The following is a 20,639-nucleotide window of genomic DNA, read 5'->3' on the forward strand; positions in this document are numbered from 1 at the left end:
AAAGTAGACCCCAGCAGAAGCATTTGGCTCTGTGGACACACCCTGCATGTTACAGGTGAACTCGACCACTAATGGTCACTGCTTTAGCTGGTTCACACACTCCCCACTGCACTACGAACTGCAAAACAGTAAATATTAATGTGAATCTATAAATCCAGGGCTGACTTCTGTACTTCTAAAGCATGCAATCATATAGCACTGCACCAACGCTAGAAATTCAGTCAAAGATATATATATATTTTTTATATAAAAACAGTTTATTGATTTATCAACAACTGTCAACTGTACAATCCTTAGTGATGATGACAAGTGTTTGCTACATGGTCTGAAGTGTGTCTGGGTGGAGACCATTCCTCTCTACAAGAGGAGATTGGAGTGGGATATTATGAAGCACTGAGGAAAGGAAAAAGCATACCCAAAATGTCAACTGTGGTCATGGCTTTGTCTGCCACCTTTATGAGTAATTGTGTAAGCCTTGCATATCAGTCACAGAGAGTCAAAAGAGAAGGGCAATTATTAACTCTTACAGACTGATAACTAAAAGTGAAACTGTGTTGAGTAAAGCCACGAAGATTCATACAATACTCAAGTCAACAGACTGAACTGAAGTCCCATCTGCTTCTCCAAAATGCCTGCCAGTCCTCCACCTGGTAGTTATCCATTTTAATGTAATTGAAAGAACCAATGTTCTGGGAAAAGTCCTCGTTTTCAAAGTTGAATTTTTGTTAACCAGGGCCAAAGGGTAAAAGTGACTCGAAACCATGAATCTCTCCTTCTCCCATTCTGAAAAAAAAGGACATTCCCAGAATTCTCCGCTGCTAAAATCCAAGGGACAAATGTCCGTGTTCTGTGTTATAGCAAATAGCAAAGAAAAAAAGGCCGTTGTCAGAGAGAAAAAAAATCCAAATTAGATTTCCACAAAGGTCATCCTTGACAACGAACATGAAAAAAGGCAGAAGAGGGAAAAAACTGAAATAGAATATCCTCTTACAAAGTCCTAATCTAATTTCCATCCCCAGAGGGGACAGAAAATCAAGGAGAGAACAAGAAAGAACCATCACAAGCGTAACTGGACACCAAAATATAAATCTATAAAAGGCCTTTTATTACTCCATTATGTACACTTTTCACAGGACCTCCAGGGAGAATCTCCAGAGCGAAGCGCCGCTTCTAGTTGTGTCACGGAACCTTATCTCCACATTAAAAAAGACGAATAAAAAAAGAAATATCCAACAAACAGAAAAACAGCAAGACATTATTTTCTTCTCTAGTGCCTTGGGAGCTGCACTCGCTGTACAAGTGTTAGTTGTATGAGAGAGAGAGAGAGAGAGGGCAGAGCCGAAGGACGCAGCACCCAGAGCCACAACAGCACCAAGTCCTTTACAGAGAGGCACTGCCCAGTCCAGCCTCCTGCCCATCCACCCAGGGGCTGCAGGCAACATCCATGCTGTCTGTGTGAGGGAGGGTAGATGGAGGAAGAGTCCACTGCTCCTGAGCATCTACATGCTCTGATCCAAAGCAGTCCGTTCTAGTAGATCACTTCATATACAGTGGCCTTCTTGTCGCCAGAGCCTGTCACAATATACTTGTCGTCTGCTGAGATGTCACAGCTCAGGACAGATGAGGATTCCTTGGACTGTTGAGACACAAAGATTCAGATGAAAAAACAAACATTTTAGTCTTGGAGGCAGTTAACAAACTTAACTACATTTGAAGTTAAGTGGAGGAGAACAGCTGACTACAGGGCAAGATTAGATTCCAGTGACATCAAGTTCTGGCCTGATGCCTCTCAAAAAGACTTCTTTGTCAGGTCAATATTTCAGGTTCAGTTTTCACTGATAGGAGAGTCCTGTCAGACAGCGGTCGCTGTGCCCTTCCTCCCAGAGACTAACTGTGCATACTTTTGGACTGGCTGCAGACAAAGTGTATTGATCTGCGTACCTGGAATATGCTGGCGCCATAAGGAGTCCTCCAAGCATTCAACAGATTGTCCTTCCCAGTGCTTACGAACCATTTACCTACAAAGAAAAGGACCGTGAAGTCAGACAAAGATGTGATGGAAAAAGAAGACCTTCAAATAACACCCATTTTTGGTACTTTAAGAACACCAAACAGCTATTTATATCAAATAAAGGACTAAGTTGGGAGACAGATCAATGTTATATCAGTGTTGTGACATGAGACTACATATTGTCTATGATTTGGGGTACTATAATATAGTGCTATGGATAGTGATAAGTGTTGTCTCTCAGTTTTAAAGGTTGCATCACAGGGAACTTAAAGATCCCAAAGGGAGCTTCTTAGACATTTCTAGCTGTTATTTGCCTCTACCTGCTTGGTCATCACATCCACATTACTGATAACTGTTAGTGTATTTTGGGCATCACCAATAGTCATCCCCACAACATTGATATCAAGGTATATTAAAGATACAGTGATATTTGATTCTGTCCATATCACCCCACCCTATAAATGGCACTGCAGCTTTACTAACAAATAAAATATAAAGGGTGAAGGTATCCTGCTATCAAGTAAAGTCATCATTTTCTCTTTGTGTGTGTGTGTGTGTTCATACCACAGTAGGCGAACTTGAGGGAGAGGACGCAGCTCTCGTGCAGGTGGAGCTGATACTTGTCCGGCTTTGTGTGGTGGAGCACCTCCACATTGCTGCTCTCCATGCCCACAGCCAGCCACTCCCCGGTCGGACAGTAGCCCAGAGAAAAGATCTGGAAACAGGACAGTTATTATTAAATGTTGGCCCAATTCAAACTGCGGTGTGTGTCTGTTTTTTTTAATTCATCCATCAACCCATAGTAAGTTACAGGGTTGTACCTGTGAGGTGAAGTCATGCTGCTGGAGTTGTCGGCCCTCCCTCAGATCCCATGAGCGGACAGTGTTGTCCAGACCACCTGTCCACAGCTTAGTGCCGTCATGAGAGATATCAATGCAGCTAGCACCATCCGTGTGACCTTGGAACTGCCTGCAATGAAAATGACAGAAAGCAGGGATGTATATTTACCAACAAATATTCTTTTAATAAAATAATTGGAATAGTATTCCTGTTCCTGGGCAAACACTGTTGAGATGTGTTTTTGCCCACCTGACCAGAGTCTGGTTGTGGAGATCCCAGACTGCAATGTTTCCATCACTGCAGCAGGAGAAGCAGACTTTAGCATCGGGGCTGATGGCCAAGGCGTAGCATGCCGGGGCTGAGGAGGTGAGCTCAGCCTTGATGCGGGGTGTCTGGGAAGCCAGGTCCCAGATGGTCAACGTGCTGGCCTCGCCTCCAACAATCAATGTGCGGCCGTCAGGCAGCAGCTTACAGGAGCGGATGTAGTTATCCCTGTTCTGTTGCACAGAGGAGAGAGTGAATCAATACTCACATGTTCAGGCCAAAGGAGCTGCAGAGGGATTTAAAAACACACTAGAGGGAAAGTGGAGGGAAATCGTGCCAGCATAATAAAGCAATATAAGGCTGTTTTTATACTTTTAGTCTTTGTTAAGCTTTGAAATGGGGGAACAAGGTATTAGCATGTTGGATTTACATACCAGTTCAGGTATGCATCAAATGGGAAAAAAAGTCAAGCTAATCATCAGTTCGTTGACAAATATTGTGTGGGAATCATTCCCTCACTAGCTGGGAGTTTGGTGCTAAAAGTATTTTCTTCAGGTGTAAACAAACATGGAGTTACAGCATCAGCTGTATTTGTGGATTGCCGTATTTGCTGTCAAGCTCTCTGTAGGAGGTCTGCTTGTTGGGGTCCTCATGCATAACAAAGGATTGTCCCACTGTTTACAAAATGAACTTCTGTATATCTTTTACTTAATTTCGCACTTTTACAATTCAGTTTGTAAAAATGCTCACACTGCTTCAAGTTAAACTGTGAAGGTTTTCCATTTTCACTTCTCTGTTATTTTAGACTCCATTGTTTAGCCAGTAATGCACAATGATTCTCACATTTGGGTGTGTTCCCAGCAAAATCAAAAGACCAAGAGGCCAAAAGGCTGCAAACTGGCTTGAGTCTGAGGGCCACTGCAATGTTCCCAAATCAACAAAGCAAAGAGGAAAAAACACTCTAGAAGTAAAAAATACCCTGATATGATGATGTGTGAATCGTCAGTGCTTACCAAACAGTCCAGCTGGGACACGGGGCTCTTGCTGCCGGGTTGACTGATGTCCCAGATTTTGACACAACCTTTGCCACCAGTATAGACGTGGCGTGTGGGGTTGCTGATGGTGACGGCACACACAACCTCACCGTGGCTCAGTGTGTTGATTTGGCGGGCATGGCGTGGAATACCGGGACCAATCAGGGCATCTGGCGGAAAGGGCACAGGCTGCATCTGGCCGTCTGCACTGACGTGGAAAGAGTAAGCACTGAAACAAAGGACACACGCAAGTTAGCGTTTGAGAAAACTACTGATTTTAGATTACAACATGCTGAGTCTTCTGTGTTCGGTGAGATACTTACGGTTTTCCTCCAGAGATTGATGTAAGGCTGGCTGGAAGGCCAGGAGCTCTCATGTGGGTGTGAGGATCAAAACCCTGAAACATGACAAGATGGAAACATTTGAGTCACAGACTTTTATTGGCCAATACATTTGTACACATGTACATTACCTATATGTGATGTCAGTTACAGTTACAGGGTGGGGGCATTACCATGGGGGAGCGTCCATAGGCTGCAGCTGCTGCAGCACTCATCTGAGGGGAGATGTGCAGACCAGCATACACACCAGGACTAGTCAGGCCTCCATTCATTTCATGATGGCCCATCATGGCAAAAGGGGTAGGGTAGGAGCCTGCAATGGACAGAGGGGTACGCAAAGCTGGGGCTGCTACAGACAGAGAGAAAGAGAGAAAAATTATCAGAATGTAATCAAGAACTAGATGGGGAATATGAAAAACAGAATCTTGGTTTCTAAAAATGGATAGAAAGAGCGGTACTAACGAAGAGCCTCCATGCCGGGTGGTTTACCCAGGATAGGCCTGAGCCCAGGGGTGGAGCTGGTGCCAGGGGTGGGGGCATCATTGCGAGGGGTGGGGGTATTGGACTTGAGGCCAGGCGTGGAGGATTTGTCATTCTGTCGAGGGAAAGAGAGTAAGCACATTCACAATTCCAAAACCAGGCACTGTGCAGACTGACAATTTGAGAGCAAACTGAACTTAATCCAATCTAATTCTGACAACCCCCATAGTCCTACAGAGCTATAAACTGCTATTTATTCCAAAACCTATTACAGCCACAATGGAGATGGAGCCGTTTTTATCCCCTTACTGCTTTGGCTTTAATCTTTTAGTGAGGCAGAGGGAAAAAAATCCTGGAATAGTTAAATACATTGAGCTATTAACAGAGAAGACCTGACTGATCCTGATGCAGGACAACATTATCCCTAACGTTTAGTCATGCACTTAAAGCACTGACAGCCATTCCTAATCCATTGCAGAAATGTCCTAGATTTATTTGCACATATCCCTTTCCTCTCTCTGCAATTCTCATTTAAACTCATTCCTGGCCCAGTTTGTTCATAACTCTCTTGGTGTCTTACATGACTGAGCTCCTTGGCCTTGGAAGATGGGGTGCTTCCAGAAGACGCCACCGATGCAGGGCTGTTGGGCGTGTCCTTCTTTGGGGGGCGGGCCTTGTCAATGCCATTTTCAGGGGGTGAGTGAGCCGGGCTCGCCCGAGGGGTGGCAGGGTCCTGGAGAAGCACGGTAATAGATATTCAGAAGTGCATTTATGTAATGTAACTTCATCACAGGAAGTGTCAATATGCCATTTAGATCTACATGCTGGCCGCACTCACCTCATTAGACACATCTACAACCAGGTCGTCACTTTTTTCTCCGTCACTGTCCTGTACAGATAATTGACAAATCAGTCAACTTAATAGATCACTTACTGTATTAATGAACCATGACCTATGCCAAAGTCTGTGATAACGGGAGGGCACAGTGACTCACATATCTGCTCATGCTGTCCTTCTCTTCCACTTTGCGTTTCTTAGAGTCCAAACTGTAGTCAGAGGAGCTGCGGTGTTTCTCACTGGCTGTGCGTAAACTTTCTGATGGCGATATAGAGTTATTCTGCAAAGCAAAAAAACAAACACAGTCTTTATTACCATTTCTTTATTCATAGTAAAACAGAAGATTGAATCATTCATCCATTGCAAATTCACAGAGAGCGCACTGTGCCAATCAAAACACACTAAAAATGCCTCATTCATACAACTATGGATGCGACAGACTCTTAAAATGCAGCTGTGGGCCAGCTCCAAACAGTACCCTGACACCAGCCAAGCCCCATCTCACACACAAGCCTGTCCCTGGCCACACAACAGAATGGGCCGTTATCTGCGCTGAAAGGGGGAGGGCTTGTTTTCTAAGCTGGGCTCCCTCCTCCTCATAACTGGACACAAACAACCTCACAGGGACATGAGCAGTGTGTTGTGGCTGAACAGAGGCCCTTTTCTCTGGAGTCAGTCAGGCTAAGCGTGAGAGAGGGAGAGAGAGAGTGAGAGAGAGAGAGAGTGAGAGTGAGAGAGAGAGAGAGAGTGAGAGAGAGAGAGAGAGAGAGAGAGACTGTGTGTGTATGTGAGTGTTGTGGGCACTGATTGCTGCGGCGCGCTTGGGCACCATGTCAGTTCAGGCTTTGAGCGCTGAGATAAAGAAAGAGGAATCTATATCCTGCCAGTGGGCACAGCAGCGTGGAACTGACTGGTGCTTCTTCACGGAGCCTGCCCACACAGGCTGGGACAGCTCACTCCAAACGCCAGCAGAATGGGAGGAACTAGGCAGGTGTCCAGCAGATTTTCACAGGAGTTTTGCCATTTGCCTGTAAACTGCCAAGTTTTCCTGATTCCCTCTGTCCCCTCCTCGGAGGACCAGAGCAACAACATGGACAAAGTCGACGGCGGCCCAGAGAAGTGAACAATGGCCGATGGACTAGCAGTCTGGGCAAAGGGCCACTGTCTGCATAATGGCTGACCTTTAAAGAGATGCTTAGCGTGACTCATTAACCAAAGTCACCACTCTGCTATCAGATGACCTGGGACAAGAGCGCAGCAACAAAACAGGCCTGCTAATCGCCGCAGGAGTTCCATTTCTTCAGACATGACTGCACCCATTCAGCTGGCCCAGCCTACAGAAACACAATCTCACAGGCCCATCACGAGCCATCAGAGATCGCAGCCATTCAAATAAAATGCTTTAGCAGGTCCAGCCAGACAGGGTGGAGAAAAAGAAAACAAAACAATTCGGCATTTGTGTTCATAAATATTCATCACAAGCAAAAGGAGGAGAAAGACCGAGCTGGTAAACAAGGGAGACAGTAGAAGGGATCAAATAAATCCTTTAAGAAGGGGAAGTCCAAGTCTTTCTTTAATTGTGATGAAATTACAAGGCTTCTAATCTCTCCCGCGTGATACGAGTCATTTCCCTTTTGGATTAAATGCACAGGGCTTATATTACAAACCTCATTTCCCATTATCATTTTATTGAAAGCAGATTACAGCAGTGCATGAATGCAGCTTTAGCATGTGGTTAGCAAGAATTTTTACTTGAAATTTGCAGCAGAGACGGAGATATGAGGGATTATGAAACCAAAAAAAAAAAAAAAGGTGCCATCTCTCATTTGACAAAAACATCCGAGGGTTGAGACACTCACCGTGTTCTCTGTATCGCAGGAATCACAATGGGTGGCCAAGACGATGATGATGATAAACCAAGTGGAGCAAAGAGAAAAACAAGTCAGTTAGCTTATCATAACAGATGCTGCTGGCTGAGAGTGAGAGATTCAACTGGAGGGCACAAGGCCCCTCTTATCACCATGTGTCGGAGCTGTTGAATAGCTTATGTAGTCATGGGCTGGGAATGTACCAGCTCATTACCCAGACAGAATGTGAGCAGACAGGATGTGCTCCTCACCTAAGGGCCTGAGGACTGTGCTCTAAAGAGTCAGAATCACTTGGCACTAAATTAGCATTTCCCTGTTTTACATCTATTCACTCGAGCTAAAATTAAGATTGTACACATCAAGTTCCTCCAAATCAACCGGTTAAGTGGCTGATGCCTGTTTGGTCACCAAAGCCCTCACCTCTGTGCTCAAGATCATGGTGGTTTTTCTCATCCTTGACTGGGAGGTGGGCCTGGCTGCCCAGGGCGCCAAGTGCCAGCAGGCCTGAGCCAGAGCCCGTCACAGGGGGGATGCCAGGTGGCTGCACGCCTGAGGGGTGTGGGGGCAGCTGGACAGGAGGCCCGTGAGCAGCATGGGAGAGGTGCTGTGCCTGGAGCTGCTGCTGCTGTAGGTAGATAGGGAGACAGACAGACAGAGACCAAGTGGGTTGGAGGGAAAAGGCAAAGACACCACACACTAAACACAAGCCTGATCAGTTAAACCCCACATATTAGCACATTCACACATCTATTACTGTCAGGATCAGAGAGCAATCCCTCCCGGTGCTATTTCCATACCAGGCCAGGGTGGCATAAGCCCCAGATCTGTGCTGAGGAAAGCAGAAGTTATGACTAACGATCAACTGCTCAACACGTCTAATGCATGAGACACGGGGATCCAGACAGTCAATCACAGCAGAGTTAGTTCACACTTAACAATAGGAATATTTATCATACTATATTAATGGCAAACAACAAAGCACTGTTTGATCCCTCCATGCAGCTTAATACAGGAAAAAAAATCATTTGACATAGCGTAAAGTAGCACATTTCATACTGCAGCATCACAACACTCCTAAGCCATCAGTGAGTTGGGCAATCCTCTTAAGGGAGAGGAAGAGAGTCCCAAAGCTGATCTAGGAATCTGTCAGCCTGTGGGCTAAACAACTACCTGCTTTTTTAAACACTTCAAAAACACAACCTGCCACTATTTACTCCTCTCATATTCACATTACTGGATTAACAGAACACAAATCATTTGCACACCCAAACTTTTGAAAGACCAAGGGAACAGCAAGTACCAGAAGCTGGCTCGCTTTCTCTGTATGTGTGTGTATGTGCGTGTTTGTGTGTGTGTGTATCTGGAAAGGCTGCTCCAGGAGCCTGGACCAGGGGTCCCATGCTGGCACTCAGTCAACCCTCCAATATTCACCATCAATATTTGAAAGGCACAGGGAAATGGATGGGAGTTAAAAGGCACTCAGCATGGAAGTAAGCAGTTTAAAGCAAGGTTAAATAATACTTAGCTGAGACACCAATAAAAACATCAGCAATTTATTACCCGTCTACGAGCCAGCTGAATAATTCAGTGGCTGTTATGGCATGCACCTCCTCTCTTTTACAAGACTGACTTCAATCAGTGACCATTTATGGTTATTTCCAGAATATCAGGTACTTTGTAACAGCTGGGGAGGTGGCACAGCACACAATACTTTGTGGCACATATGTCTAACACATGGAGAACGGTTAAAAATACATTAATTCAGTAGGAACTGCCTCTAAAGTCACACTGACAGCATACAATATAGATACTCAGCAAGTACCATACTATCACAATATATCCATAATGTCCTATCTGGAGGGGCATTTTAATTGCGCCTTGCCTTCTACACAATCTGCCCAGCAGGTGAAGCGGACCAGATTGGAGAATGATGCAGTAGTGTATCACTGGGGATTTGAACTTGCAACTTTGCCCCCACTCCATAGGGCAGTTGTCAATCCAATTATAAAATATGCTTAAAAGCGGAGCAGAAAGACAAGGACGGACCAAGAGAAAGACAGAGAGCAAGACAGACAGAGGGAGAGCAAAAGAGAGGGAGAGAGAGAGTTATAATATTATGTCCATGAGGGAAATTAAGGAGCTAGTTCATTGGCAGGGGAGAGCCATCCTTGCTCATTGTGTTTAATGAGGCACTGATGGGTAATATGCATGGCTGATCAGCCAGAGCCCTCATTAGAGGGCCATAAATGAAGACAATAATAAATATAGAAGGGAGGCTGGCCTATTCCCTCTAATTTAATATTCCAAGATAAAGACCTACTATTTTGCCTCTTTTTTCCCTCAGAGTGAGTATGGCTACAGAAAAAAACACAAGCAAAATTGAGCAAATCTACCACAGTCTCTAGTGAACTAACTAAACTAACTATAGTGTAACACAAAGCACTCAGGCAGGACTAACGTCATGCAACATGCACAAGCCCTTCAAGCCCTTTCTCTGTGTGCACACACCAAATTCATTAACTCCAGCACAGCACATACAGATATCTCTGGATGCCACTGACCATGAAAGCTGGGTAGGCAGCTTGCTGCTGCTGGGGAGGACAGAGACTGGTCAGGACTACTGCTGCTCTAGATGACCCTGCACCCCACATGCTAATTGACAATATAGTGTAATCAATGGCATTATAAAAAGAATAAAACAAATTTCTCTTTTCTCATTGCTTAACATCTGATTGCTATCAACAGCCTGCATATGAAAGTTGTATCCTGGTGTACAGTACACTCACTAGGGCAAAAGCAGGCTTAGCTGAACTACTTCTTGGCTGACTTCGATATTATGTGTGTGTTTCCTAATCAAACCGGTACCACCACCAGTCAGCAGTATCATCTCAATACTAGCAGCTGCCCTAGTTGCATCCTATTAATGGCCCTCAGCCCCATCAATAAGGCATGCAGCTGGCTCCTAGATGCTGCCTGTCTGCCTGCTTGCCTGGCACGCTCTTTCACCCCACCTTGCTTTACAATATGCATGAGGACTTTGGCATGCCTACAGAGCTTCTCCTCAATGAATAACTAATGGTAAGGTATTCGTAAAACATAGCTACCTTTCCACCTTCACTGACATGTGCAACCAGGATGACTTGGGTTATGAGAGGAGGCATGACTGTTTCATAAAAACAGGCAAAGTGCCAGATTAGACCAAACATGCAAATTATGAATGAGCTACTCCAACACAAAAGGATTTTTCTCCCTACTCCCTCTTAAAAGGTAGACAAAGACAAATAGATAGCAAAAGAGAACTGATCCCAGCTGTATCAATCCCACAAGTATAGCAACATTCCAGTATTATGCTTCCAAATATCAACATCATATCCTCAGGAGCCACAACTCCAATTGCTTTTTTTGAAATCAGCTGCAGGTCTATTCTGTTTTGGCTAAAGTATAATAGCATATCTGCTTCTGTCCAGCAGATAAAAAACACATAGCTCTCCATCACCTCAAGAATTCCAGGGAGCAATTATCCTGGAATGAAAGGTCACCAGGGGAGCATTAATTGAATTCCAATATGTGACTCCAGTCATCAAGTCAGCCATTCAGGCCAGCCTCTTGTGCATGCTAAAGACCCTGGAAAGATTCAGCTCTAGTAATAAGATCACTGGTAGCATGAGGTTTGTATTGGGCTGAAACTAATCAGTTCTCTAGTAGGAGGACAGGGTGGATGCAACTGATCAATGAGGAGCAGATGGCATGTTGAAGCTGTGATGAAGACCATACATTACTGCCCTATGCTGCGCTGTGCAAAGCAGACTGCAGACCTGAGCTGTGACGACTGTCTGCTGTGTACACTGCCTCAGCTAGCTAACAGCACTGGCTGTGCTTCTGCTCACCCTCTGCCTTTTAATTCCCACAGCTATCCAGGTCAGCAGTGAGGGATGAGGCTCCTCGTTAAAACCTTAGCCAATTAAAGCAATACAGGCTGCGAAGGGGATCTCAAGAGCTCCCAGGCTCGCATTTATAAACACACAACAAGGCAGTGAAGATACCACTGAGACCAAAGCTGGAACAACAGATCAGTTCTGGAGCACTGTACTCAGTGTGTATACAGTCAGCACTCATTGCTCAAAAATAAAGCATTAGACTGGAACAAAATGGTATTAAGAAAATTGATAAAATAATCAATGGGAGAGGCAAATCTGCACTTTGATTTTAGTTGGGGTTGTATCATATTATAGTCACTAAACAGTTCATCCAACCCTTTTTAGATAGTGATCATCTTATGTGCAGGTTTGCCCCTAGCCAAGGTCAAATAAAGGAATAAAAGGGGGTATACACACGGTGAGAGGCAGATTGGGAAGTCCACGTACCCCGATGATGGCATTCAGCTCAGTCATAGTCACCTGCTTAGCCCGCTCGACTGCCTGAGCAACCTGCTGTTGGTGCTGTAGGGAGACATTTAGAAAAAAAAAAGATACTTAATGGGACATGCCAGCATCTATCAACCCCCCACAGCTAACATTTAACTGTAAATTTTGCACTTAATATTCACAACATTACTGCAGTTTTTAAAAAAAAATAGCTACAGACAATCATTAAACATTGCCTAAACTTTAAAATTTTAAAAGAGCATCTTTAGAATACAGGCCTCTTTTACTAAATAAGCATGATAACAACAACTGACTGTTCTTTGGTACTAAAATGTGACACTGTACAGTGGGTGCATTTAAAACTCACCTCTTGTGACAGGAAAGGCATAATTTGAGCTAAAATTGCGTTGAGCCGTTTGGCAATCTCCGTCTGGAAAACAAAAGGGGAGTAAAATGAGATGGTAAAGTATGAAACAGACAGTGACTTCATATAACCCCCCTTTAATGTTTACACCGATTAAGTCAATTACTGCGGCAATCAGAACTGCTTGACTCAACATCCTCTAAACAGCGTGATATTGACATTTGAAATATTTAAAACATTAGGAGAGCCCAGGGGGATGGAGCACAGCTGTGCTGAGAGTGCACTCCACACTAAACGGATATGAGTAGACAGAGTGCTGCTGTGTTGAGAGGATCCTCTCTCACTCTGCCCTCCTTCCCCTCATCTGCGACTCAACTGTCCTGCAGTTAACCTCAGTTAAACCACACAGACACACCCGGGAAGCAAGCCCCACTAACCAGACTTCCCTGTTTATTTACATAAGGCACTCTAGTCTAATTACTGTATAGGGTATTGCTGAAAAATGAAGAGCGTTCAGCTCATAATGACCCCTAAGGCAACACACCTCAAATCTATGATCAATACCATTAGAGGACAACTATCAGCCTCTAAATGTTAGAGTGTGGCCTTCTAGGGCCTGGTCTTTCCAAGACTTAAGTATGGGCAATTTCTCATTGCAGTCAAGCGCACCCCCAACACCCTGCTAGCCTCCCATCCATCCACACAGCCCTGCCTTCATTCTTCTGCCTGTCTACCCACTGCCATGGCAACGGCTGCAGCCCTATCTTGCTGGGATCATTATGCAAATGGCACCTCTGCTTGACCGTAACAGGCTTTAAAATCATATTACGTGCTTGGAGGCAGGTCATTAAATTGAATTTTCAGCCTGTCGATCAGACGAACATAGCAAATGAATGGTGTTTAAAAAGAGCAGTGGGAGGAGATGTGCAGGACCCCCCTCCCCAACTCTCTCTTGACTGTAAAAACATTGCACAGCCAGCTTGTCCTGCCTTCCTCATCCAGGGATGGAAGATGAGACAACAGCAGCCTCTCAGGTTCAAGCTCTGCATTGGGAGCAGAAAAATAACAGCGCCAAAGCTACATCATCTATGGAATTTATGAGCTGCAGTTCAACCCAGGGCCACTGCGGAACACAAACACATCACAGGGATTTTCTCTGATTTTTCATTTGGAGCAGCACACACAATGTACTTTGCAGACAGCCAGCTTATTTATTACACATGGCAGAAATGCCAGGCAGTTTTGGCAGCCAGACGTATTACCTCTGAACAGAGCCAGGGAGATTGGAGAATAATGTTGAACAGAACAAGCCCTGCTGACCCAAACGGCAACAGTGATAGCCACTCTGCTGAGCAGGCCAGTGGGACAAACAACTAGCTGAAGTTTAAATATCAAATGAAACAAACCAAAGCCCTGGACCGCAATGATCAGAAACACATATATGGTAGCATGTGATACAGAAGATACAGTAGTCATCTGAATAAAACTGTTTGTTCCTTTCTGCAGTCAAGAAATATGCAGAGTTCTAGTTTCCAGTGAAATAAAAAGCATGACCTACAACCAATGCAGCAATGAGGAGGTTGGATAAAGGTTTTACAGGCATTAGTATTAATGTTATGTGGTAAGTGCTCCAGCAAGAGCTCAAGAAGGTCCTCAGAAATGGTTGAAAAGCTACAGAGCTTGTATAATCTATGTTTGTTGAGATAAGCCATGTCAATAGAAGTCGAACATTTGACAGGATTTGTGAAAAGGTCTCAAGCGCATAGTCTATTCCTCTGTAGCTTAGTGTCATGGTGACAGCTGGCTAAGAGAGGTCAGGAGGTTGGCTGATCCAATGTGCCCTAAACAACTGGCTGCCTCCACACACTCACAACAGAACATGCAAATACATGGAAACAGGCATCATCTCAGCTGGCCACTGCTGTCAAAATAGATACAGTGCAGGGCTGGGAGGATTTTTCATTCTGCTGGCAGATAAAAATGGGGCTGTTGTCGCTTTAAGCAGATGACAGCCTGGCCCTTGAGAGGCCAGCTTTGTGCTGCTGCTACACAATTACAGGTACTCGGACCTGTGTAGCACCACTTTAAGAGCACTCTCAGGCTGGCCTGTCAACGGCGTGCACAAAGCTATTTGTCTGTTGCTATCAGCAATGGGAAAATGGAGTCAGACACTGATGAGCATTAAATACACACGAAAAACAACCGGTGGCTCTGGTCACATGGTCCATCTGTAAACAATACTTGACTAGTCAGATTTAAAGGGCCTCCAATTTGTCCAAGATGGCAGCATTCTATCTGCAGTTTTCACCAGTAACAGGAAAACGAGGGCTGTACTTCACCACAGTCTCATCTAAACCAGAAGCTGATGAATGTTTCCACTAAACTGAGATGCTGCACAATGCTTCACAATCTCTGTTAGCGTGCAGCAAGTCCGCACCAAATTGTAAACTGACATCTGAATTTACCTACATCGATCTGAACTGATTAAGGCCAAGAGTCTGACTAAATGGCTGCATGCATCATTACTATAATTTAACCTCATCAGCAGCAGTCAGGCAAGTCTCTGAAGCAAAGGCTGCAACCTTGACACAAACAAAAAAAAAGTCTAACAAAAAACATGAAAGGATAAACTTCTTTGACTAATAATTCAAGTCTTGAAATATGATTACTGTTCTGTCTAGATGTGTGCACTTGACACCCTCCACTTTGAAATAATCACACTGCAGCACTCTGCAAGCAAGCCCGAATGACTGATAGGGGATATGGGAGCAATGAAGACTGGGAGGACCAACATTTCCCCCTCCACTTTTCACGGCACACCTGTTTTGTATGAACACTGCAGACTTAGTCCACTGGCTGACTAAGTTTGTTTTGGCCCTGAGTGCGGCAGATAGTTTGCTCCTTAGCAAATGATTCGTTGGCCATGGGTTCAAAGTCTGTTAAAACAACAGGTAACAGCCAAAACTGGTTGTGCTTCAGCAACACCTGAGCAGCTCGCAGAAACAAGCACTAGAGGACTGTAATTGCTGGCTGACATCATGCGGCAGAAATTAGCAGTATGTTTCTACATACTGTTATGCCTGATAGAGAGGATCAGACTACACCGCCACATCAGTCCATCGGAGCAGGGCTGGTGTGCATTCTGAAATCCGCATTATGTCTCCACACAGTAATGAAAAACGCACAGTTAGAGGAATGGATTTCCTCACTACAAAATAAATCTCCTGGCAGGAAAATAATATGCCTATGTGCATCCAATAATCCGTTCCTACCCTGCCTGTTAACCACTCCCCATATTCTTCTCCTCCTCCCCCCGCCTCAGCCTTAAGCTGGGGGAGTGTGGGGGAGCTGCACGGATGAGGCCCACACTGTTTGCTCACAAATACGCCGTTCAGCAGGTTAGGGCCCCGCTGATGAATTATTCAAGCGCTTCCATCAGCTCTGTTGAGGTTCCTGATAAAAGTCAGGCGCTAAAATGGATCAGTCGATTAACCTGTTTACACAGAGCCAGCCTGTTGCCCCTCCCCCAACTCTATTCTCCAACTCGCCTCCATCCTCCTGCTCCCATCCCCCTCCTCTCTCCTCTGGTTGGCGATAAGTGCCTGACAGAAGCTATCAGAGCAGCCTGAGCCCTGACAGACATGTGGCAGTGTGACACACAGCCGAGACACTGATGGATCACCCTACCACTCCAATCCGCCTTGCCCCCAATGCTGTCATTAACCAAGCTGGGCTGCTGCTGGACAAGGGAAAGCCGCGTAGGTTTTAAAAGCAGCAAGCATGGGAATCTGAGGAATACCCATTCATACATTCTTTATCTCTTTAAGCATCAATGCAATTGATCCTTGAAACTGTATCAATGGAGATAGGATCTTTTAATGGTAATAAAAGCACAAATAGCGGAGGGAAGGACTTTTAACCCCTCCTGTAATTAATGCTTGCCCTAAAAAAAGAAAAGAAAAGAAAAGAAAAAACACTGATCAGTCAGCAATCAACACCTTTTAATCATTAAGCCAAAGGCCAGGCTTGCCAAAGTCTGCCTTTAATCTTATCACAACACCACAAAAAATCTCGGCTTTACACCACTTAACAAATTCCAAAGAGAAGGTGACAGCAGTTGTGTACTGTAGGCACTGGTGTGAGTACGCCTGTGTAGTGCCTAGTTAGTGTGTGGTAACCCCTTCTGTTTACAGGTTATTACCAATGTTCAATTCAGTTCTCAGCTTTTGAGTGGCTCCTCCTGGGTCTGACATCCCCTGACACTGTGGAAAAGCACTGAGATGAATCAATCAGGAACACGATAGTACCTACCTGTTTGTGCATCTCTATGTTCAGCCCATAGGACATCTCATAATACTGAAACGACAGACAAGGATTTCAATGTTAATTATTTTTTTACTTTAAATCAATCAGATGCTCATACAGTTCAGCGGGGCTCATACTTACAGCTATGCATTTGCAATCATTTCAGTTCAGCGTACATACTAATGATAGTTACACACCAATACTTGACTTCTGATAGCTGATCACCACACTAATCACGTCATTGTCATAGTTTTTTGAGAAATTTGATTTAAGTATAAATGCATTCCAGCTTCAGCAGGTAAACATGATAGGCTGTGACAAAAGGAGTAGTTGACAGTGAATAGCCACTCTGAGTCGATATCTTGTTTTCTGTAGTGTGGGCACCGGGAAGAAAGGGTTAGATTTATTGATCAACATCTTAAACCCTCAGATCTCCGGGATGTCTGTTTACTTAGCTTAACGCCATTGCTCAACACTCTTGATATTTCAAGCCAGGTCAGTCTGTCTGGCTGAAATGTAATCCATGGAGCCCACAAGTGGCAGCCAGGGCAGAAATGGCTTTCCAGTCAGCGTCTATTTGATGAGGCCAATGCATTATTCAGTCCATTAGCTTCTTCGAAAATTACTCTCAAACAAGAGAGCCATTCTGTCTGAGATCAGAGCCCCACAGCCATGGCGTAACCTGACACCTTGTGCTGGCTGTGGGATACTTCCCTACATGTTTACCTAACCTCCTCCCTGTCAGGCTGACATGTTTTTTTCCTGTGAAAAGAATGTTTAACTTAAGCCTCAATGTATTGGTTTAAGTCATCCCCTGTGTGTTTACCTAGGATAACAGAATACACTGCCACAGAGGAACCTTTTGATTGCATCATGTCTGAGCAAAATTCCTGTGTCATAGGCACACCTATGTTTTGCTAAAAAGGTTGCTAAATTACAGGCTAACAATTTAGGCTCACACTGAGGCAAAGGCCGATTTAGTACAAACTAGATGGCAGCACGTTCCACATCCTCCATTTTGTTTGCAGTGGTGCATTTTCCCACACATTGCTCTGGCCCTCCTCCATCAGCTCACACCTAATTTATAGCCATGCATATGTCTGAGCGCGGTGTCTCCTAGGAGAATAATCAGATCAGCGCACACAGAGGGCAACACTGCAGTCATTGACCCTTGGAGATCAGGGGCGCACTATAATGGAGCCTCAGCCCACTGCTGCCTGCCTGTCAGAGAAGGTTCCTCTGCAACAACCAACTACACCAAGCCCCTGGGGGCTTTCACAGGCCTGTACCTGACACTCACCCACCCTAACCACCGCACAGGTAAACACAATAGCCTGTGTCACTCCACCCCAACTAGGTCTTCGACAAGCCTCACAATTTGGAAGCATAATTGCTCCCTATTGTAACATAATCTTACCATGACATAGTGGCGCTGCATCTCTGTCTTCTCATTGGCCAGTTTGTCATACTCCACCTTAAGACTAAAATAGAAGACAAGGTGTCAATTTTCAGGCGTCTCTATCCCTTCAATAAATCACTCACTCTTAACCACTTGAGTACAGTGTGCTGGGGATAAAAACTGGAGTCTCTGTTTTTTTTTCCCCCACAGAAGTCAACAACCAAATATTAGCCTTAACCTATACTAAGAGGATTCAAAAGAACGTAAATGTTGACATTAATATTCCCTGGAGACACAGTTTGTAATCATTACCTGTGATACTGGGCTTGCAGGAACTGAAATTCATCTTTAATCCTGTCACAAGACTCTGCTACAGTGAATTTGAAGCCAGGCTGTCCAGGCTGATGTGGAGCCTGAAAAGAGCATTGTAAAACCAGATCAGTCCATGGACAGCACGTTTTTTTTTTTTTTTTTTTTTTTTTCAACTTCCTGCATTGTGTGCCATGCTGTTAAGAGGAGCTCAATAGTTCACACAGAAGACTACTTTTGAGGTGACATCTCCACTGCAGGGAGAGAGATTTTAACCAATGCACAAAGGTGGCTCTACTTTACAGTAACAGTAACAGGAACAGCAATGCTTATTCTACAACATGAATAGGCTCTCATACAGAAAATGAAACCAAATAAATGAATACCACCTATTCTTAGTGGTGGTGGTATGGGTTTGAGAATGTTAAACACCTCCAGACAGTTGCACCCTTGTTCCACTAAATGCATTATATTTAGTTGTACACTAAATTAATGGTAATATGACAAAATTGGAAAATATGATTACAAAAGTTACATTAACTCTTTAAAGAGCAGGTTCTTAGGGATTGGACACAGTGAAGTCGCCACCTCAGTGTTGTCAGAAAAAAAAAAAAAAAAATACGTAAGCTATTGTAACTATAGAGGAAGCGCGTCTTACCGGATGTCGGCCTTGTGGATACATCTTGAAATGTATCCTGTGTTTATCTAGCCAATAAACAGGTCCTTTGGCGAAATGGTTGAAATTTGTTCACGGGGACTCCAGTCTCTCAACAAGCAGACAAGATCACCGGGCCGGGTGGGGGTGGAGGTGGGGGTCTCGTCAAAATCCTCTCATGAAAAATGACGCGGTTTTATCTACAACAAAAACAATAGAGCTGTGGCACACGTTGGTGGTGAAGTGATCGCTGTCATGCAGTTAACTAGCAACACATTTCACAGTCAGTTCAAAAAGCAGCACTAGTCAGTTGCTTCGGTCTTTTGATGATCTTATTCGGTCAGAGCTCAGCGATTCATATTATACACAGTCGATTCAAAACAAAATCCTCCAAACTGGTGTAAACACAAAATACACAAAAATATATATTTTGCAGTTGATTAAAATCTTTGCACCAAATTCGCCTGTTTTTCTGCTAATTTTCTCTAACGTTCGGCACATGACAAAAAGAAAAGAGAAGAAATCCTCTTGAGCCAGCCCTTACAGCAGCGGGTCCCTGGCTTTCACCTACTGTTTGACTCGCGGTCCGTAGAAAGAGATGGAGACGGTACGCTGTTGAGCGTCCGCATAAACTGAGAAAGAAATCAATACCGCTGATAAATACGTACCCGTGCGTGTGTCCTGGCCGTCGGGACGACTTTTCCGAAGAAAAACAGAGTATAATTCATGCGTTTAATCCTCGCTAATGCAACGTTACGGATGGTGAACGCAGACCTCGACAAGCATCCTCTCTCCGGAGCGCACCCAGCTAGCCTCGGCTTGATGACTACACAGCTCACTCGGCAGTTGGGAGAAATTTGGTGCGGTCGGACTCGATTAAACTACTTTATTCTCCGCCACGGACCTCCGAGGAATGTGCGCCTTTTGTGGCCGGGTAATCCCCCAAAAATATGTTTCCAAAATCTTCCTTCCGATTCGAAGAGGTTCGAGATTCTTTAAAAGCGTAACATGGTACTCTCCACAATCTCACATTTCCCCCGTTGTCCAGCTTACCCCCGTTGCCACACACAGGCAGTAGGGCTGAACTGCCGTGAAAGCGCCTATCTGTCCAATCGGATTACTCCGAAGGAGTACGGCTACATCTGCCTATCGGAGAAGGATGGCCCCACGTGGGGTTCAGTGATACATGACATCATCCCATGGATTTACAAGGCATCATCCGTCCCATGTACAACAACAGCACTGATGTGCCGACGATGATTTTCAAATCAGAGAGAGCCAACAAAAATTTTGCATTCGCACTTCATTAGGGGCATTTGCTTGTGCACAGTGAATATGTGTGAGACTAATGCGATGGCATGGGAGTGTGCAACAAGCATTCTTGAATATTATCCCCATACAAGGAGACGGCAGAGCAGGTAGCTTGTATGTGCTACACTGCCATTAAATATCAAATAATATTCCTGTTAAATACCCCATGGAACGCCCAGAAATATCAGAAATATTCGTGTACACCCTCCTCCCCCAACACACACACACATACACAGACACGCACGCACGTACGCAC

General features: G+C 44.6%; 1 protein-coding gene across 4 annotated transcripts; it reads right to left on the reverse strand.

The window, feature by feature from the left end:
• Positions 1-238: 238 nt before the first annotated feature.
• Positions 239-20,149, reverse strand: tle3a (TLE family member 3, transcriptional corepressor a). Of its 4 annotated transcripts, none has more exons than XM_030053410.1 (21): positions 19,741-20,149; positions 19,076-19,272; positions 18,421-18,521; positions 18,127-18,190; positions 16,716-16,760; positions 12,408-12,470; positions 12,041-12,115; positions 8,097-8,301; positions 7,668-7,675; positions 5,966-6,088; positions 5,809-5,859; positions 5,551-5,703; positions 4,953-5,085; positions 4,664-4,836; positions 4,473-4,546; positions 4,129-4,378; positions 3,101-3,348; positions 2,833-2,980; positions 2,576-2,726; positions 1,942-2,018; positions 239-1,636 (listed from the first exon to the last, which is right to left on the reverse strand). In XM_030053410.1, the coding sequence occupies exons 2-21, from the start codon at positions 19,097-19,099 to the stop codon at positions 1,529-1,531; spliced, it is 2,274 nt and encodes a 757-aa protein (XP_029909270.1). In that variant the 5' UTR covers positions 19,100-19,272; positions 19,741-20,149; the 3' UTR covers positions 239-1,528. The 4 variants fall into 4 exon arrangements, with proteins under 4 accessions (XP_029909270.1, XP_029909268.1, XP_029909267.1 ...); XM_030053408.1 differs by having other exon boundaries at positions 4,664-4,839; XM_030053407.1 differs by having other exon boundaries at positions 12,011-12,115.
• Positions 20,150-20,639: the final 490 nt, after the last annotated feature.

This window comes from Myripristis murdjan, chromosome 6 (assembly GCF_902150065.1).
Source record: "Myripristis murdjan chromosome 6, fMyrMur1.1, whole genome shotgun sequence".
NCBI classification, from domain to species: Eukaryota; Metazoa; Chordata; class Actinopteri; order Holocentriformes; family Holocentridae; genus Myripristis; species Myripristis murdjan.